Raw genomic sequence first — 16,945 nt, forward strand, 5'->3', positions numbered from 1 at the left:
TTTTCACAGGTTGTTCTTTTCAGGCCCTTTTGCTTGGGTGTGCTCCAAGACAGACTTGGAAAAGCTTGCTAACTTGCTCAGCTCTTTCAGGACCTGGAGCTCTGATGTGTAACACGTGCTTGTTGTACTTTAACTCTTTGAAATCATGTAGTAAACAGCACAGTGGTGAGCAGTGAGTGGTACAGAGGCTGTTCTCTGACAGTTTGCAGAAGTCTCTCGCTTTCTCTGTAATGTGCCCAGGATGGTGAGGTCTGACTTAAGTATGGAAATAGCTCCAGGGGAAATAACTCCAGGACAGAGTTACAGAACTGAAGAGGCTATCAAATAAGATATATTTGGTGCATTTTTCCTGAATAGCCTTTGTTCAAACGAAATTGCTTTTGAGGAGAAAGTCTGACTGTAGGGTGACACTGGGTGGGGATCTTTTTGGTTCTCGGCTTACTTCCTCTGTCTTACTTACACTGAAAACATTGTCCTTCCCTCCCTTTTTTATATGCATTCCATGTCCTGATGCTTAGGTGGTCAGCTTATCCGCACAGCAGACCACATAGTGCAAATGCAGTCTCAGTGACATTCATAGAATTACAGAATGGCCCGGGTTGAAAAGGACCACAACGATCCTCTAGTTTCAACCCCCCTGCTATGTGCAGGGTTGCCAACCACCACAGCAGGCTGCCCACTTTGTATAGTCAGAGGTATTAATAATGATTAGACCTGATGTGGTGTTCCCAGAAGGAATTCTGTGGATGTTTGGGGCTACAGAACTGGGGCCATTGCTGCTGCACAGGCTCTTGTTCTGTGTCCTGTTCTGAGGCTCCCCACACTCAAACTCCTCTTCCTAAAGCTTTTCTCTGTGGGTTTTGCAGGATGCCTACTCTGAAATCGCCTACCTTTTCGCTGAGTTCTTCCGAGACCTTGACATCGTCCCATCTGACATCATTGCAGGCCTGGTTCTTCTGCGCCAACGGCAGCGGGCAAAGCGCAGCGCCGTGCTGGATGAGGTGGGTGGAAACTTGCTGCCTTTTCTAGTTAGGTGATGCATACAGATTTAAATCTTGACCCTAGACAGGCAATTGGAGGCAGTTTCTTTAAAGTTAATAGGAAGAATGGAGAGAAGACTCCAGCATCTGGGCAGAACTTCAGAGGCAACCTGAGGGGAAAAAAAAACCCTGAATTCCCAAACTATTCTGCCACTGGGATTTGTGGATTCCTAAGTGAACAGAAAAGTTGTACTTATTTTCTCCAGAGGTGGGGTTCAGACAGTGTTGGATCAGGTGGAAATCAGAACAGCAGAATTGGAGCCAATTCAGGGATTGCTCAAGATGTTTGCAAGCTGTCCTGCCCCAGGTTACCCAGTTCTTTGTTTCTTATGTATGGATTTTTTGTCCTGGTGTCACAGAGAATATTTTCTTGTTTGTGACTTACAGGCAAACAATGACATTTTAGCTTTTCTGTCTGGGATGCCAGTGACCAGGAACACAAAGTATCTGGATCTGAAAAATGCGGTAAGTCGCTGGACTGTGATCTTGCAAACTCACGTGCTTCTTTATGTAGCCTGTTTTCTTTTTTCTAAATGATTTCTTTTCTGCTTTTCTGAAATAATCAAAGAGATTAAGAATGGTACAATGAAATAACAGTACTTGTTCTTCTGGAGGCTTTGTTGTCTTTGGATCGCTTTTAAAGCATTATCTGTCTGTCCTCCACTTTGTGGGAAGTAGTATTTCCACTCTGATGCTGAAAGACAGTGTGAGATTTCTTACAAGTCAGAGGTACGAGTTGAGTGCTGCAGCCAGGAATGTTGTGCAGAGTTCCATGTAATGGTATCACCAGCTGGGCTTCATCTTGGTGAGGGCAGGGAGCTGCCTCGAGTGAGATGGAGCCTTCTTCCTTGGGCTGCTTCTGTCAGCAGTTCTCAGGATGGAGACAGCTGCAGTCTGTTCTATGTAAATTAAGCTTGGCTTTTCTTTTGGAATGGTGCTGTTGCAGCCCTTCACTGGGCAAGCTATATTCACCCCTCTTGATCAGATGATATTCTTGCAAGAGAGGAAAGACCGACCCAATCCCAGCACCTCTGATTAAGCAATTCTGTGATCAGCCTGCTTGCAGCTGTGCTGTGCTGCTCTGCACCTAATGCTAACTTCCTGCTTGTGTTCAGGCTATCCCTTTCTGCATAGGTATGTGGGGAGAGAGGTCTGCACGGCATATAGAAGACAGCCCTGGGGCATTTGGCCCCAGCCTGGCTTTTATGGTCCTCTCTGTGCATCTTCCTTATGGCTCGTGCCCATTTGGAAGCAGCATCTTTACAGAGCTCATCTTCTTGTACTTGGTACTAGTTTCTCCCTGCCCAGTTAAGGTTGGGTGGGGCAAAATACACAGAGGTTGGCCTTTCTTTGCAGCAGAGTGTTTGTTACATAGGGAAGAATGGCTGCAGAACTAACTTCAAGCTTTGTTAAGCATCTAGTAAGTCCTCTCTAATCACATAAATGTGCAGTCATACTGGGTGGGGAGGGAAGGAGAGGATCTTACTGAGCATAATCAGAGTGCTCTCCTGCAGTCACCTGGAAATGCTGACAGTGTTTGCTGTCCCAGTGCTGGTAGAGAGAATGCTGATGTTCAGGGAGAAGGGTGCAGTCTCTAACTACAGTAGAAAAAGGGGAACAGGAGGAAATTGACATATGAAGAGAATAAGGCCTTTAGTGAGTCTCTTGTTTCTTTCAGCAAGAGATGCAGCGATACAAAGAGGTGTGTTACTACATGCTGTTTGCCCTGGCTGCCTATGGCTGGCCCATATACCTGATGAGGAAGCCCACATGTGGACTCTGTCACCTGGCCAGATCCTGCTCGTGAGTGGCCGTCCTGCCTATCGCTCTGCCTTCTCTCCTTCCCTCTTCCTTTCTATTTTTCCCTGATTTAGAATCCTTTCTTCAATCAGTTTGCTTTCTCTGTCACTTTTCAGTTACTTCTTATTTTTTTCCTCTTCTGCTTTTTTCTCTTCTCCTACCCTTTCCATCTCTCGGTATCTTCATTCTCACATCTTTCTCTTCATTCCTTCTTATAGTTACTTATCTGCTTACCCTGTTAAATAAACCACTGTCATATTCTGTCCTCTCTGGTGCACTAAGGATCATGCCAGTCCTTTGTTTGGTTTGGATAACCAGTGGAGAGAACTCATCTGGCACAAGAGTGCTTTCAAACACCGAGTCAAAATAGCTGTCTCAGAATGCAGAAAGCAGATTTATCAGCAAGCCCAGTTAGGCAGAGAATTGACATTTGGGTCTTTATTAAAGCCTCAATGGGACTTGGCCAGAGTTTGTGCTGCGTTCTCTCTGACTAATTGTTTTTTGATCGCCATGCTGTATACTGCTCACTTCAAGGCAGCAATGCTGTAGTTCACTTCAGGCTTGCATGTTAAATGTTAGCTTTTTAGCTTCTATAATGCTGTCATTGGATTATCTTCAGAGTTGAGCTTTTTGCCCTTAAAGAAGTAAATTTCTTCTTCAAACCTGCTAGGAGGAATGTCCTTCTGAGTCACTTTGAAGTGTATCATAAGGAAAAGAAAGGAAGAAAGAGTTTGTGCTTGCATTGTAGTTCTGGGATGATTCTAGACCTGCTTTGCTACTTGCTATAAGTAGATCTAATAAATGCTAGTTGCTTGCGTGTTGAAGCGGTGTAGGATTGTGCATAGTATCTCCTGAGGAGAGATCCCTTGGAGAATGGCTGCACTGTAGCTCTCTCTGGTGCCCAGAAGGAAAACTACATCTGATCCTCGTGCCGCTTTTGATGTGGAAATAGGAGTTGTGTGCTGTTTTGTGCAAGAGCTGCAGTAAATGAGGGAGATGACTGCTGTCAGGGTGACACGAGTGTGGCTTGCAGGTTTTCTCTTCCTTTCCCTTACCTCGCTCCAGGCGTCCCACTTTAAAATCTGTCTTTTCCACGTTCCTCTTCTTTCCTCAAGGCTGTAATTTTTCTCTTCTGCAGGTGCTGCTGTCTCTGTCCCTCACGTCCCCGCTATGCACCCAGTGTCACCATTGAAGAGGATAATTGCTGTGGCTGCAATGCCATTGCCATCCGGCGCCACTTCTTGGATGAGAACATGACCTCGGTGGACATTGTTTACACTTCTTGCCACGATGCGGTACGCAAAGTCTGCAGCCCCTTCCTGTGTGAGGCGTGCTCCCAAGGCCCCTCCCAGTGGGACTCGCATGCTTCCGTCTCTAGTGGTACAACACAGGAAAACTTGCTGTTTTTTCTGACCCTAGACTTTATCTCTCTGCCAAGAATTTCTGTCCCTTGGACAGAAATATTTGGCCCCCATCAGAAGCAAATGTTAAGCTGCTGTGCTTTCCCCGAGCAGGAGAATATGTGAAGGAGGATGTCTCATCAGAGTGTTACAGCAGTGCATCTCTTCTAGGTTTATGAAACTCCTTTTTACGTGGCTGTGGACCATGAGAAGAAGAAGGTGGTCATTAGTATCCGAGGAACTCTGTCTCCAAAAGTAAGTGCATTGTGCAGTGGCCTCACACACCCTTGGCCACCCTAGCAAACTTTTAGGGTAGCCTGAGATTTTCCTGGCTGGCTGTTGGTGTTTGATTTATCTGAAGCACAGCGACTCCTTTCTTCAGGATGCCCTGACTGACTTGACTGGGGACGCAGAGCGCCTTCCAGTTGAGGGTCACCATGGAACCTGGCTGGGACATAAGGTATGTAAAGAAACATGTATTGTTTTGAGGTTTTGACTTTTAGTTATAGGCAAAACAGGAACAAAAAAACAGCCTAAACTGCTTGAGTTGTGAAGAGCGTTTTACAACGGCAGTGAAACAACTATGAGATGTAGAAACAAATAAGTCAACAGTAAATAAGTTAACAGTAACAGTTAAAATCATTCTGTTAAAAAAGAAAAAAGAAAAAGAAAAAAAAAAGAAAAGAAAATTACAGCATGCAAGTAGTAAAAAGCGAGCTGCAAAAAGGATCTGTGGGGACCTAGAACAAAATTGTCAGTGTCATTGAAATTACTTTCTCTTCCAACGAATGACCTTTTGAGAATTTGCAATTAAACCCTGACAGTGTCTTTACAATTCTGTTGCAATGGGACATTCACTGCACCTCGTAAGCAGACATTGGCAGGGCTTGCATCTGTGTAATTAGACTGATGCCACGTGTCTGTGTTAGTGAGCAGGACTGGGCTGACTAAACCAATTCAGCATAGAGCTTACCTTTGCCCCAGTCCAGCAAAGTAATGGCACGCATGCTGAGTTTTAAGATTAGCAGGAGTTTGGCAGCCTCTCAAGGTGTAATGCCAGACTGGGAAAGGCACATCCAAACTGGTGATTGCGTTTGTCGAAAGCATTGTGGTAGCTGCTGGGAAATGCTGCTGCTCAGGGAATGCTGTGGGTGATTTGGTCAGGGTCCCTTCGGGGCAGGACATGGAGCTCATAACTCCTGAGGGCTCCTGCTTTGTTCAGTGTCCTTCCAGATGGCCTGTGTGACGCTCTTTGGCGCTGTGCTTCATCAAGCAAAGCATTAGAGGCTGATAGCTGCGTCCTCAGATGCTCAGCTGGGTATGGGCCTGAAAAAGGAGCAGTTACCTGAAAGTGCTGTTGGGACAGCAAGGATTTTATTTCAGACTCTCAGGATGGGGCCTTTTGAAAACAGTACTTTGTACTTCTTCTTTCGCAAATGAGTATTTCTTTTCATTTCCCCCAAATGGGAAAGTGAATCAGTGTCGTGGTTACACAAGGCGTTGTATAGAAACAGAGATAAATGAGGAAGTGATGTGTCACTTAGTTAATATCGAGGTATCTGAGTCTTTACTTCTCATCTAACGTTTCTGAAGTGTTTTGTCTGCTGTCAAAGATAATGTCACTTGGTTTTGTGCTCCTTCATCTGATTCAGAAAGCCTTTGCAGAACCGTTGTGATAAGCAGTTTGTATAAACCAAAGGGAAGCAAGGGGCATTTGTTCTATTTCGAATCTGCAGAAAAGCTACTAATAGATACCTGTAGGAGTTGGATTCTTCTCTTGATCCTGTGGAAATATTAATGTGCCAGTTACTTATATGAAACATCAGATCATTCCCTGTATTTTGCACTGGATTTTTATTTGCCTTTTGCATTATGCCTTTTTCTGTTGTTACAAGTGCAGAAATACTGCTTTATCTGAAATTATTATAAATATTAATCTTTAGACAATAATGCACTGTTGATTCCTGAGGGAAGCCAAGAGAAATAATAGAATTTTGAGATGCAGCTCCTGATGCATTTTTAATGTCCACAAGTCAACTTTAATACAAAAGCAGATGAAGTACCTTGCTAACACATTTAATTTGTAGAAAAGCACTGGGCTGTTTGGGAGCTTCCTGTTAGTTGCTTGGCTTCTGTTCTTTTCCTTGCTGATGCTACCCAGCAGGCTGGGATGCCCTGTTATCTCCACCACAAGCCATGCTGCTTCATGTGGTGCCTATCAGACATCTGAGAAATGAAAACTCTTGATGTTTGCGTGAGCCTTCCTGTTGCTCCACTGGGACCACAGCTGGAAGTGTTTGATTGTTTGGGTTGCTGTACATGCCACAGCTGAAGTTTGAGAGGTTTCTGAGCTATTTTGGGCCAGCTGTAGGTAAGGTTTGTGGGTTGGTGTGTTAAAAAAAAAAAAAAAGGAGAATAGGAGATTGTTGCAGCTTGGAGTGGAAATTAACCACAGCAAAATCTTCACTGCTTGAGGTAAAATACAATGATTTTATAATGGACTTCATTTAAAAATAATTGTAAGTAAGGGGCATGAATCCATGCTGAATTCTGTTAGCCTGCAGAGGACAAAACTCCACAGGTGATGATTTTATGGAGGTTTGGTCGCTGGTGTTCAGCCAGCCAAAATGACAGTGAATGGCTGTGCGGGAGGAAGCCCGGAACGCTCAGCTGTGCCAGCAATCCTCACCTGTATGTCAAACAGTCAGCAACAGCAGAACTTTCTTTTCTACCACAGGGATACCCTCTTTTGTGGGTTTTCCCATCTTGTGGAGCAGTTTCTTGCCTTCAGGCTGCAAAGCAATACAGAATATTTCTGCCTTTCTTCTCCTAGCTGTTTGGTCCATTCGGATATTTATACATGGGGTTTGAAAGTTAAGCCCAGGTAATTTTTTTTCTTATGAAACTCATGAATCCTAAATATGACTCTGTGGGGATAAGCCTCGTTCCATAATATTGACATCACTGTCTGTATTAGAACATCCAGTAATCATTGAAAATACAGCTCTAAGACAGACAGTTGGACCATTAGTAAAATCACTATGGAGGTAGATATGCTTTTTAAAAACAGGATCCTAAGTTCTTGTTAGAAATTTATATAAGTCGCCTGCCATTCACTCCTCATTAGAATCAGAAATGGAGACTCTTTTGAATGCAGCTGAAGCTGGCTAGCTGCTGGGAGCTGAACACAGGCCTAAAATACCATGGCATCTGCTTGTTTGATAATGACAGGGACTTTTTAAGTTCAGCAGAATTACCCGTGTTCCTTTTCTTCACTGGGCAGATTGGCGTTTGATATCAAAGGCTTTGAAAATTCCCCATTTCTTTGCTTTCTGAAGGAGACCATGCATTCTTTTCTGCCTTTGTGATTAAACAGTGCTCAATAAAATTCACTTTGTACTTAAACTGTTTGCAGGTAGGGGTGTGATGGAAAATAGCAGAGGAGATGGTCTTCTCTGGTTTTTGGCCAGCCCAGGCAGTGCGCATTATGCGAGGGCTGCAATCACCAAATGATAATTAGCAGTATCTCTGTATTTGTGTTTACCCTGAGCTACATCACCATTTTTAGCCTTTGCAGTTCAGGCTTGTTCACCTCTGAATATTAACTGTAATAAAAGCATAACCAAGAATTTATGCAACAGACCAAACCGCATCTCTCTTGCACAGAGTGAGACAAACCCTGAGTGGAGCAATCAGCTGGGAGAGTGGATAGATGGTTAGAACCAGGCCATCCATTTGTTTCCCATCTCCCAGCATTCCTTAGCTTCTAGGGAATAAAAACCTTTAAAAAATAAAATTCCATTAACGTCCTCGGTCAGCTGAATTCACTTAATAGTTGCTGACACCTCCAGTCATCAGCAGCTTTCCCACACAGATAGAACTGCCACTTTTTCCCTGCCTGGGTGTTTGTGCTGTCTCCCTGAACCTTTTTGGCTAGCTTTCCTTTGCAGATTTAAATGCAAGAGTGCAGCTCTGGGATTAAGAAGTTCACTTCTGCTGCTCCACTGCAGGTCTCAGTGTGGGCTGACCTACAAGACACACAGCCTTGCATTTAAGTTAGTGGTGTGGTTTGTGTCTTTCTCAGGCTTTAGCCCAAGAATCAGATCGATGCGTGCTGTCAGAACTTAAGAGCTGTTATTGCTCCTGAACACTTTGTGGCTCTGGTGAGCCAAACACGTGCCTCATGAAGCAGAGGCAGTGTTCTTCCTCAGTGCTGACACATGCTGTGCAGTACTCAGCTTGTCCAGCACCGAGGGCAGTTTGCTGCCTTCTCCCCCAGTGCTGATATGCAGCTGTTCATACTCTGTTCTCTTTTTGTTTGCGCTCAGGGAATGGTGCTATCTGCTGAGTACATCAAGAAGAAACTGGAGCAAGAAATGGTGCTTTCTCAAGCCTTCGGACGAGACTTGGTGAGCATTAGCTTTATTTTATCACCACGGACCGTACAGAAGATGAGATTTCCTTCTATTGTACTAATTTCTCAAATCTCAATTCCTATCTCTCTGGCTTTCCAGACAGGCCTCTTGTTACTCCTTTTTCTTCTGGGGCCTTCTTCCCAAGAGTACTGCAGAGCTCCTGATATTTTTTTCTCAGACAGGAAGTCCCATTTGGTGGCCATGCAGGACAGGGAACAAAAACAAATCAAGAGGAACTAAAATCCCATCTTGATGGAGATCTTTGGAGACAGCAGTGGGATGTCACGCTGCCTGTCTGTGTGCACACATTTCCTTTAGTTCTCTATCAGAAGAGGACTCGAGAGAGGTGTTAAGATGCTTACCTTAGCTTGCATGTCAGTAATAGACTGTCAACCTCCTAGTAGAGGACGTTTTCTGCACTGCCTGATTCCCTGCTGCCAGATAGCTGTCCTTTTCTCATGCCCATAGAGTGCCTTGGCCTGAGCAGGCCCATGGGAAATTAGTGGTAGTGAAAAAGAGAAGAGTGAAAGGCTTGATGTTCCGTGGAACTGGTGCCGTACCAGTTAGCGCTGCAGTGGCTGCCTTGGGGTGCTGGTAGGTGTACATAGGAGGTACGGAGGCACTGATCTTCTTTATATGGTGCTTTATTCCTCTCTGCCTAGAAAAGGAAGATTGGATTTGTTCAGTGAGCTGTTACTTACAGGGGTGTTTTCTTCTGTCCTTGCTGTCTGACGGGTAAGGGTGTGCTGGCTGAGTACTTAGGCTGGCTTCTGTGTGTGATGCTAGGTATCCTGTTTGGTTTTGTTCAGAGCTGGCTTGGATGTATGGTGGGTCTGATTATATGTAATGTAATGTAGTGTAACTAGCTAGGCCTAACTCACACAGGGGGCGAGAGAACTTGAGTAATGAGATGGAACTATGGCCTTGTGGTTAGAAAATGAAGCGCTGGCTGAAGCTGAACTTTGAGATATATATGGAAAAGTGAGAGAGCATAAATGCCATTCTGGGTCCTACCAAGAGTTCATCTAGCCCAGCACGTTTTTCTGTCAACTGCCAGCAGCAGATTTCAGGGAAAAAATGCAACAAGTGGGATTCACCTCACTGGCTAGCATTCATGGTGTTGACTTAGGGGTGCTGTTCATAAGTAAAATGACACAAAGATAGATCTTTCATTCCTGTGGCTTTTTCTGTGTTCTCTTTTTTCTCATCTTATGTGGAAGCCTGAGCACAGCTGCAGCTGGTTTCCCAAGGCCTTAGAGAGTAGGAGCTGCATTCTCTGACCCTGTGTAAGCCCTACAAAGTTCTGGCAAAGCTCTGTGATACTGCATTGAAACAAGATTGAAATTTCTGAAAATCAACTTACTAAGTCTGAGGCATGCCTTGCACTGTGACCTCTGAATAACAAACACTACAAAATGTTAGAGAGTAGTTTTGTCTATGAATTACTCAATTGATTGCCAGCTGCTGGGAACATCTAGATTTCAGAAGACTGTTGTTCAAACTGCAGGTTAGGATTTCTGTTTTTCAGCATGCACTAGCAATGAAATAAATGAGAAAAACCCTTCATTGCCAGAATCAGAGACCTCTGATTTGTGAGCCTGGAGCTGAATATCATCAGAAGGCTCATCAGATCTCATGTAACTCAACTTAAGCATATGTTTCATTTTTCTTTCAGGAAAGATCCAATAGGTCAAGGACTGATTTGTGAAAGTGTAAGAGAAAATGCCAGAAGTGAATTAATTCCAGTATACCTTTGGAAGAGGCAATAGTAGAGGGCAGAAAACTGCTCCCATTTCAAAATCTGACATAACATCACTAACTCCCATTGCAGGAGCAGTTGGTTAGTTGGACTGCGGAGTGCTCATGTATAGGAACAACCTGCAGCTGGGAAAAGGGACGGATTTGGGGGTTTGTGAAGTTTCTTTCCAGTCTGACTTCAATTTCTTGTTTTGTTTTTGTTCTCATTTTCAGGGGAGAGGAACAAAACATTATGGCCTGATTGTGGTTGGCCATTCCCTAGGGGCTGGCACAGCTGCCATCCTGTCCTTCCTCTTGCGTCCACAGTACCCATCACTGAAGTGCTTTGCTTATTCTCCCCCAGGTGGGCTGCTGAGGTAGGTGTTGGGTCAGGAGGTCTGGTGGCAGAGAGGGGGCGTGTAGCTGAAGTGGCATCAGATTCTGGTTGTGATATTCTGATGACCAGTAAAAGATAGTCTGTGCCCTGAGAAGCAGGCAAGAAAAAGTGTAGTAACAGTTGATGGGAGCTGAGGCTTGTGGGCAGCTTTTTTCTGTATTAGAATTTGAAGTTTAGGTTCCAGTGGCAGGTGACCACTCCCAAGTATTCAGGTTTATGACTTTGTTGTGTGCTTCTGTAGCTCTGATTTAACTCTGCTTAGTGGGAAACACAAGTTGGGTGGACAGGGTGAAATTTCATCCCTTATTGTCTGTGCAGTGCCGGTGTGTTCTCTCCCCATCTTCTGCCAATAGGTGTCCAGAATGGGAGATGTTTGACCAGATGCAGGTGTCTGTATCAGATCTAGTTGTCAGGATTCCTTTTGCAACTGACAAAGAAATTGGCACTTGAAAGCACCTGTGGGTTAGAAGCTTCCTGTGGTGGTTACTGCATCATGTTCCAGGAGTGGCCAAGGGATTTTAATCATCCTGCTAATGAATCTGGACATTAGCATGCCTTGTTGTGATAATACTGCTTAGTCATTTGTGGCTGTAGAGGCATTGCTTTGTAGAACTGTTTTCCTGGGAGTTTCCATAGCTTTTTGCTTAGAGCTTCCCCTCCCAAGATCCCCTGATAAAGCATAGGCCAAGCTGTACCCCTTCTACTGACTCTGAGCTCAGGGTGCCTTGAGCACAAGGTTCAAGGTGCTTCTGTCTGCCACACCTTTCTTGTGATCTGCATTGTGCCCACGATCATCTCTGGGTGAAAGGTGCTGGCCTCCATCAGTGGTGGCTGTTTCATAAGTGAGGTCTCTAGAAGGCAGCTGGTTGCAGAACAAGGTCATAGGGTGGAAGCCTTAATTCCCTCTTGTCTTGGTGCTTAGGTTACTGCAGGAGGTGACTATCTTAGTTCTGTGATGTCTTTTTAGTCTCAGAGGCATGAAATACCTTCTTCCATAGTCTCCTGCCATTCCCAAAGGATAGGAGAAGTGGTAGGAAGTGCTGAGTGTAGAGTACTTCCTTATCCAAGTCTATTTGGAGCCATGTGCAGGTAAGGAAGAAGGAGTTGCTCTATTTGAGCTGCACCCTTACAGAGTAACGTTGCTTGGGGCATGAGATGTGTGTATCAGGCTCATCTTAGTGTGCAAGTGTTAAGGACCTTGAGCAGCTTGCACTGTGTGTTTATGATGCCTGTTCATTGTCTAGTAACCTCTCAGACACCAGTGGCAAATTGGAATGAACTGCAGTTTGCTGCTAGTGAAACCCTGTTTGCTTCTTCTTGGTCCTGTTTCTCTTCCAGTGAGGATGCCATGGAATATTCAAAAGAGTTTGTGACTGCAGTCGTGCTTGGCAAAGATCTAGTGCCCAGGCAAGTTGAGAAGAGTCCGAATTCCTTGATGAGTATCTGCTGCTCTGTACCAGTCACCTATTTCCAGACAGAAACACCCAGATCATACCTGTCTTGTTTCCTCATTTACCTGTCTGTGTCTGCTTCTCACTTGTCCTCCTGGTTACCTGCACCTTTTACCTGGACACCTACATTGGTGTTTTATATACCTTTTTATAGGCATATCCCTCTCCATCTCTCAGTCGCCTGTATGAAATAAAAAGGTGAATATCCAGCCTCTGTGATTACACTCATGGTCGTACCTGACATGCCAGTGCCATCTTCGTGATTGTCTGTGTTACCTCAGTCCTCTTCACTCTGAGCTAGATGTGCTCTCATCACATTTTGTAGTGCTGCCTATCATCTCACACCTCTGAACCAGCTCCCCTATTCCTTGTCTTGGCATTCCTCACTGCTTGTCATCTCCTGTGACACATTCTGCTGAGCAGGGCAATGGGCTAGGAGTCAAACAACCCGGGTTTTATTTTAACTTCTGCCCCATTGTGTGACCTTAGACAGTTTTTGTCTGTACAGTATCAGGCATGTAGAGTTAGTGTAGGAAGAGTACTGTGATGTTCTCTATATCATAGAATCACAGAATGGCCTGGGTTGCAAAGGACCACAAAGATCATCTAGTTCCACCCCCCTGCTATGTGCAGGGTCGCCAACCAGCAGAGCAGGCTGCCCAGAGCCACATCCAGCCTGGCCTTGAATGCCTGCAGGGATGTGGCATCCACAGCCTCCTTGGGCAACCTGTTCCAGTGCCTTCTGTTAAGCTGTAAAAGAGAATCTTGTATATTCTAGAATGTTTTATGTTGTCATATAGCTCTGTGCTATCTTTCTGGATTTATCTGTTCTGTGGCATCCTATACTTGAACTGTTTCTTGTCTCCTTGTTTTCTCTGATTGCTCCACCACTCTCATCTGTTCACTGACTTCTTATATCTATGTTTACTGCTCTGATTCTGTTATTGCATTTCACACCTGTTTGTTGTTACAGTGGCTTCCTGTCGCATTTTACCCTGGTTACTGGTCCCAGGTGATGGCACAACTCACCTCTGAAGTGATCTGCATTACTCTTGCATTCTTGTTTCTTTTATAGCATAGTTTCTTATTGTTCTGCACTATATGTCTCTGCTATCCTGCTCCCTGTCTGCTGTTCCCTGCACAGCTGTTATAAGCACATCTTCCTCTCTTCCCAGAATTGGTCTCTCTCAGCTGGAGGGATTTCGCAGGCAGCTTCTGGATGTTCTTCAGAGAAGTAACAAACCAAAGGTGAGAATGAGGATGAGCAGATTCTCGAAGGCAAGTGTCTGAGCAGTGATGATAAAGTTTCACTGTCACACAGCAATACTGCAGGCTTCTCCTGACTCCCAGATCTCCTCAGATCCACCATCACTGTTGTTTAGGTAAACAGAGGGATGATGGAAGCAGCTGGAGAGGATGGGGCTGAGAGAAACACTCTGCTTGCAGGCTGGCTTGTAACTCTTATGGCAATTCTGGCTCATGTGCTGGGGGTTCATCATCACATGTCTAAAAAAACTGAGAAGGAAGTTTTGTCATCTGAGCCTGTTTGGAAGACTGTGTTGCAGCTGTAGCTTTTTCTGGCCAGTAAGAAGTGATTGGTATCAGGCTGGGAAGTGCAGCATCTGTCTGCTTGTAGGCACTGCTTTGTGCTCCCCAGGTGGTGCTGTTCCAGGGTAAGTGGCCTGTTAATGTTTTAGAGTAAAGAAACGTGCAAAATTGTTCTTCCCTGGGTTTCCTTACCATTACATTGAGGTGGAAAGAACATCAGATTTTAAAATTGTTTCTAAAATTCTAAGATGTTAGAGAGATAATAACTGTAGGGTAAAAAACTGAGCGGATGTTGTTTCTTGGTAGAATTCTGTTTTGCTGTTGTTTCAGTAAACTTTTGACTTTTAGGTTTGGGTTTTTTTAGTGCATAAATAAAAGCATAAGGGGAATTTTTGTTTGCTTAAGTACCTTTTCTTCTCTCCGTGCATTAAAAAATCAGATTCTCTTTACCTTGTTGGTCCTTGAAGATGTCCCATTGGTGGACAAAGGTGTGCTTGTTCTAGATCCCCGACTCTGCAAAAACATCCACAGCAAGATTTTGCCACTTTTAAGGTTAAAATAAGGAAAGGAAAGAAGTGCAGGATTATGTCTCCTAAGGTTCAAACAGCAGGAACGCAAACTCTGTTTTTTCCCCTTCCTTTCTAGCATTAAGCATTCAGTTCAAGTAAACCTATCGACAGTACATTGTGAGACAGCTCTGCTTTTCTAATCTTTTGCTCTTCTCCATATTCTCCCACCTTTCTGTGGTGTTGGACAGTGGCGGATCATTGTGGGTGCTACCAAGTGCATACCCAAGTCAGAGCTTCCTGAAGAGACTGAGGAGAACTCGGTAACGAGCAACCGCCTCTGGACCCACCCCAGTGATCTGACCATCGCCCTGTCTGCCAGCACGCCGCTCTACCCACCTGGCCGCATCATCCATGTGGTGCACAATCATCCCGCAGAGCAGTGCTGGTGAGTTCCAACAGAACATGAATTCCCAGGAGAGCAGTCCATCTGTGAAGGAAGTGGCTTTTTTCACTGCCTTACGGTGGCAGTGATTGCAGTGTGAGGGTAGAAAGATACTCATGTCACTGTGCGGTGCTTTAGAAGAATGTGTACCTAATATCTCCTCCTTCTGTTTTTCCTCCTGTTGTTTTTTTCTGTCTCTGTAACCTGCTGTTTTGCATGCCAAAACACTGGCTTGCTCTTCCATCCCCTGCTCTTTGTTTTCTCCTCTGGATCCCGACTCCTTTTTTTAGTTGCTGTGAGCAAGAGGATCCCACTTACTTTGCTATCTGGGGTGACAATAAGGCATTTAATGAAGTGATCATCTCACCAGCAATGTTGCACGAACACCTCCCATATGTGGTCATGGAAGGGCTCAACAAGGTAATATTGAGAATTGGGGTCTGAGGGTGGGGAAGTGTGATACAGTGGACTGAGCTTGAATGCAAGGGAGGCCTGGGTTTGGTCAGGAAAAACGTGGCATTGTGAGGTGAGCTGTAGGCACAATATCTACAGAGCCAAAACTCTGCATATTGGAGAGCCAGGGATACTCTGGGTGGGATTTGGGCTTATTAATTCTCACTGCAAGAGCACTTCTGTGCCCTTACATGAGGTATTAACGTGAGGTTGGGTGGTGTGTGGTTCGTCCTCTCAAAGCTGGCTGTTACAGCTTGCAGTTCAGGTGAAACGTTGTGAGCTGTGACAGCACTGGATGTCCATGCGTGCAGCTGCACAGGGTAGTTCATAAGTGTTGCTGCAGCCCCTGTTAGCCTGTGAAGTGTCTGAGTTTGTGTAGTGGTGGTGAAAAGGGTCTCTGCCTCTAAATGACAATTTGTAGCCATGCAGCTCTACCGCGAGTTTTAGCCAAGTCTACTGTGCTGTTCTGGTCTGAAAGCTGTTCCTGACAGCATCTTTGGTAATCTCCCCTCTCCTGGGTTCCCAGGGACATCCTGACAGGGTAGACTGCCAAAATATGTTCATTTAATCCTTTATGTCAAGATCTTTCCATGTGCTTGTGGAAAGCATTGGTAAGAAACACAGTGGCAAAACCAGCAGTTGAGAAGTTCTGAGCTGAGAAGAGTGAAGTTGCTGTCTCCACTGAAGCACTGCTGTTCCTCTGCTTGCCTTGCATAGGTCTTAGAGAATTACAACAAGGGGAAAACAGCCTTACTTTCTGCAGCGAAAGTGATGGTGAGCCCTACAGAAGTGGATCTCACTCCAGAGTTGATCTTCCAGAGTCAGCCCTTGCCTAGTGGACCCTCTGTGCAGATTGGAACTGGAGCCCTAACAGCGGACAGAAGGAACAGCAGTACAAAGTAAGAATTACATCTTGGATTTCATTGGAGGACTGTTGGCATGGGGTGTGGATCCTCTCTTGGGGTGTTGTGCTCAGTAGTATAGACCCAAGGACTGCCTGTGTGAGACTTCTAATTAATGTGACACAAGACATGATGAATCCAGGAGAAAAAAAAAAAGATCCCTTGTGTTGCTCAAGAATCTGTGAGTGCAGCAGGATCAGGAAAACCTAGGAGTTGAAAATGTGGAAGGTTCCTTTTCTTATCCAGACAAGTAGGCTTTTCCCTGGAAGCAGAAAAGCAAAGCTTGCAGTCTTGCAGCCAAATCTCTGTGTGAATGATGTGGCCAAAGATAGCCCATGGCACTGATTCTCAAAAGCTGTGAAGCGGTGACAGCCATAAGCTTACAGCACACAGACAGACATGTGAAGTTACTTTATGTAAAGTGACTTGCATAATTCTATAAACTGGAGAATCTGGGAATATGGATATGGTTGGGCAGGGTTACAGAACAACTATAAAAGCAATGTAACGTGAGGAAAGAGCAGCTGGTGTCCTGTTTGGCTCTCAGGAAGTTCGCTCTGGTGGAAAGCAGCAGAGGGAAAAGTCATGTTCTAAGTGCTGGAAGCATTCCTGTAGGGAGAGGTTTTTTTTATTGTCCCTGGCTATTGGGTACTGGCATTGTTATTCTGTCAAGGGCCAAAAGGTGGAGGTTCATCTAGGAGGTATACAAAGGATTGGTTTGAGTAAGACTTCCATCTTATAGAATACATTAAACTGCTTCCTATCCAGGAAAAAATGACAGGGAGACTCCCTGCTGGTTTTCAGGTAGCAACTGAGGTTTTGCAGGAGAGCACAGGTTTGTCTTTTTGGTT

The 16,945-nt window shown here is 44.8% G+C and overlaps 1 protein-coding gene across 14 annotated transcripts in view; it reads left to right on the forward strand.

Moving 5' to 3' along the window:
- The window catches only part of DAGLA (diacylglycerol lipase alpha), a 58,690-nt gene that overhangs the window by 36,667 nt on the left and 5,078 nt on the right, over window positions 1-16,945 (forward strand). For all 14 annotated transcript variants that reach the window (XM_052696343.1, XM_052696341.1, XM_052696348.1 and 11 more), the window contains 13 exons: window positions 867-1,001; window positions 1,428-1,505; window positions 2,719-2,843; window positions 3,979-4,135; window positions 4,412-4,495; window positions 4,623-4,700; window positions 8,569-8,649; window positions 10,627-10,769; window positions 12,128-12,196; window positions 13,416-13,488; window positions 14,546-14,742; window positions 15,030-15,159; window positions 15,910-16,091. In XM_052696343.1, coding sequence (XP_052552303.1) covers window positions 867-1,001; window positions 1,428-1,505; window positions 2,719-2,843; window positions 3,979-4,135; window positions 4,412-4,495; window positions 4,623-4,700; window positions 8,569-8,649; window positions 10,627-10,769; window positions 12,128-12,196; window positions 13,416-13,488; window positions 14,546-14,742; window positions 15,030-15,159; window positions 15,910-16,091 — 1,532 coding nt within the window. The remainder of the gene's footprint in view (window positions 1-866; window positions 1,002-1,427; window positions 1,506-2,718; window positions 2,844-3,978; window positions 4,136-4,411; window positions 4,496-4,622; window positions 4,701-8,568; window positions 8,650-10,626; window positions 10,770-12,127; window positions 12,197-13,415; window positions 13,489-14,545; window positions 14,743-15,029; window positions 15,160-15,909; window positions 16,092-16,945) is intronic.

The sequence above is a fragment of the Tympanuchus pallidicinctus genome, unplaced genomic scaffold (assembly GCF_026119805.1).
Source record: "Tympanuchus pallidicinctus isolate F22 unplaced genomic scaffold, pur_lepc_1.0 scaffold3, whole genome shotgun sequence".
Lineage (NCBI taxonomy): Eukaryota > Metazoa > Chordata > Aves > Galliformes > Phasianidae > Tympanuchus > Tympanuchus pallidicinctus.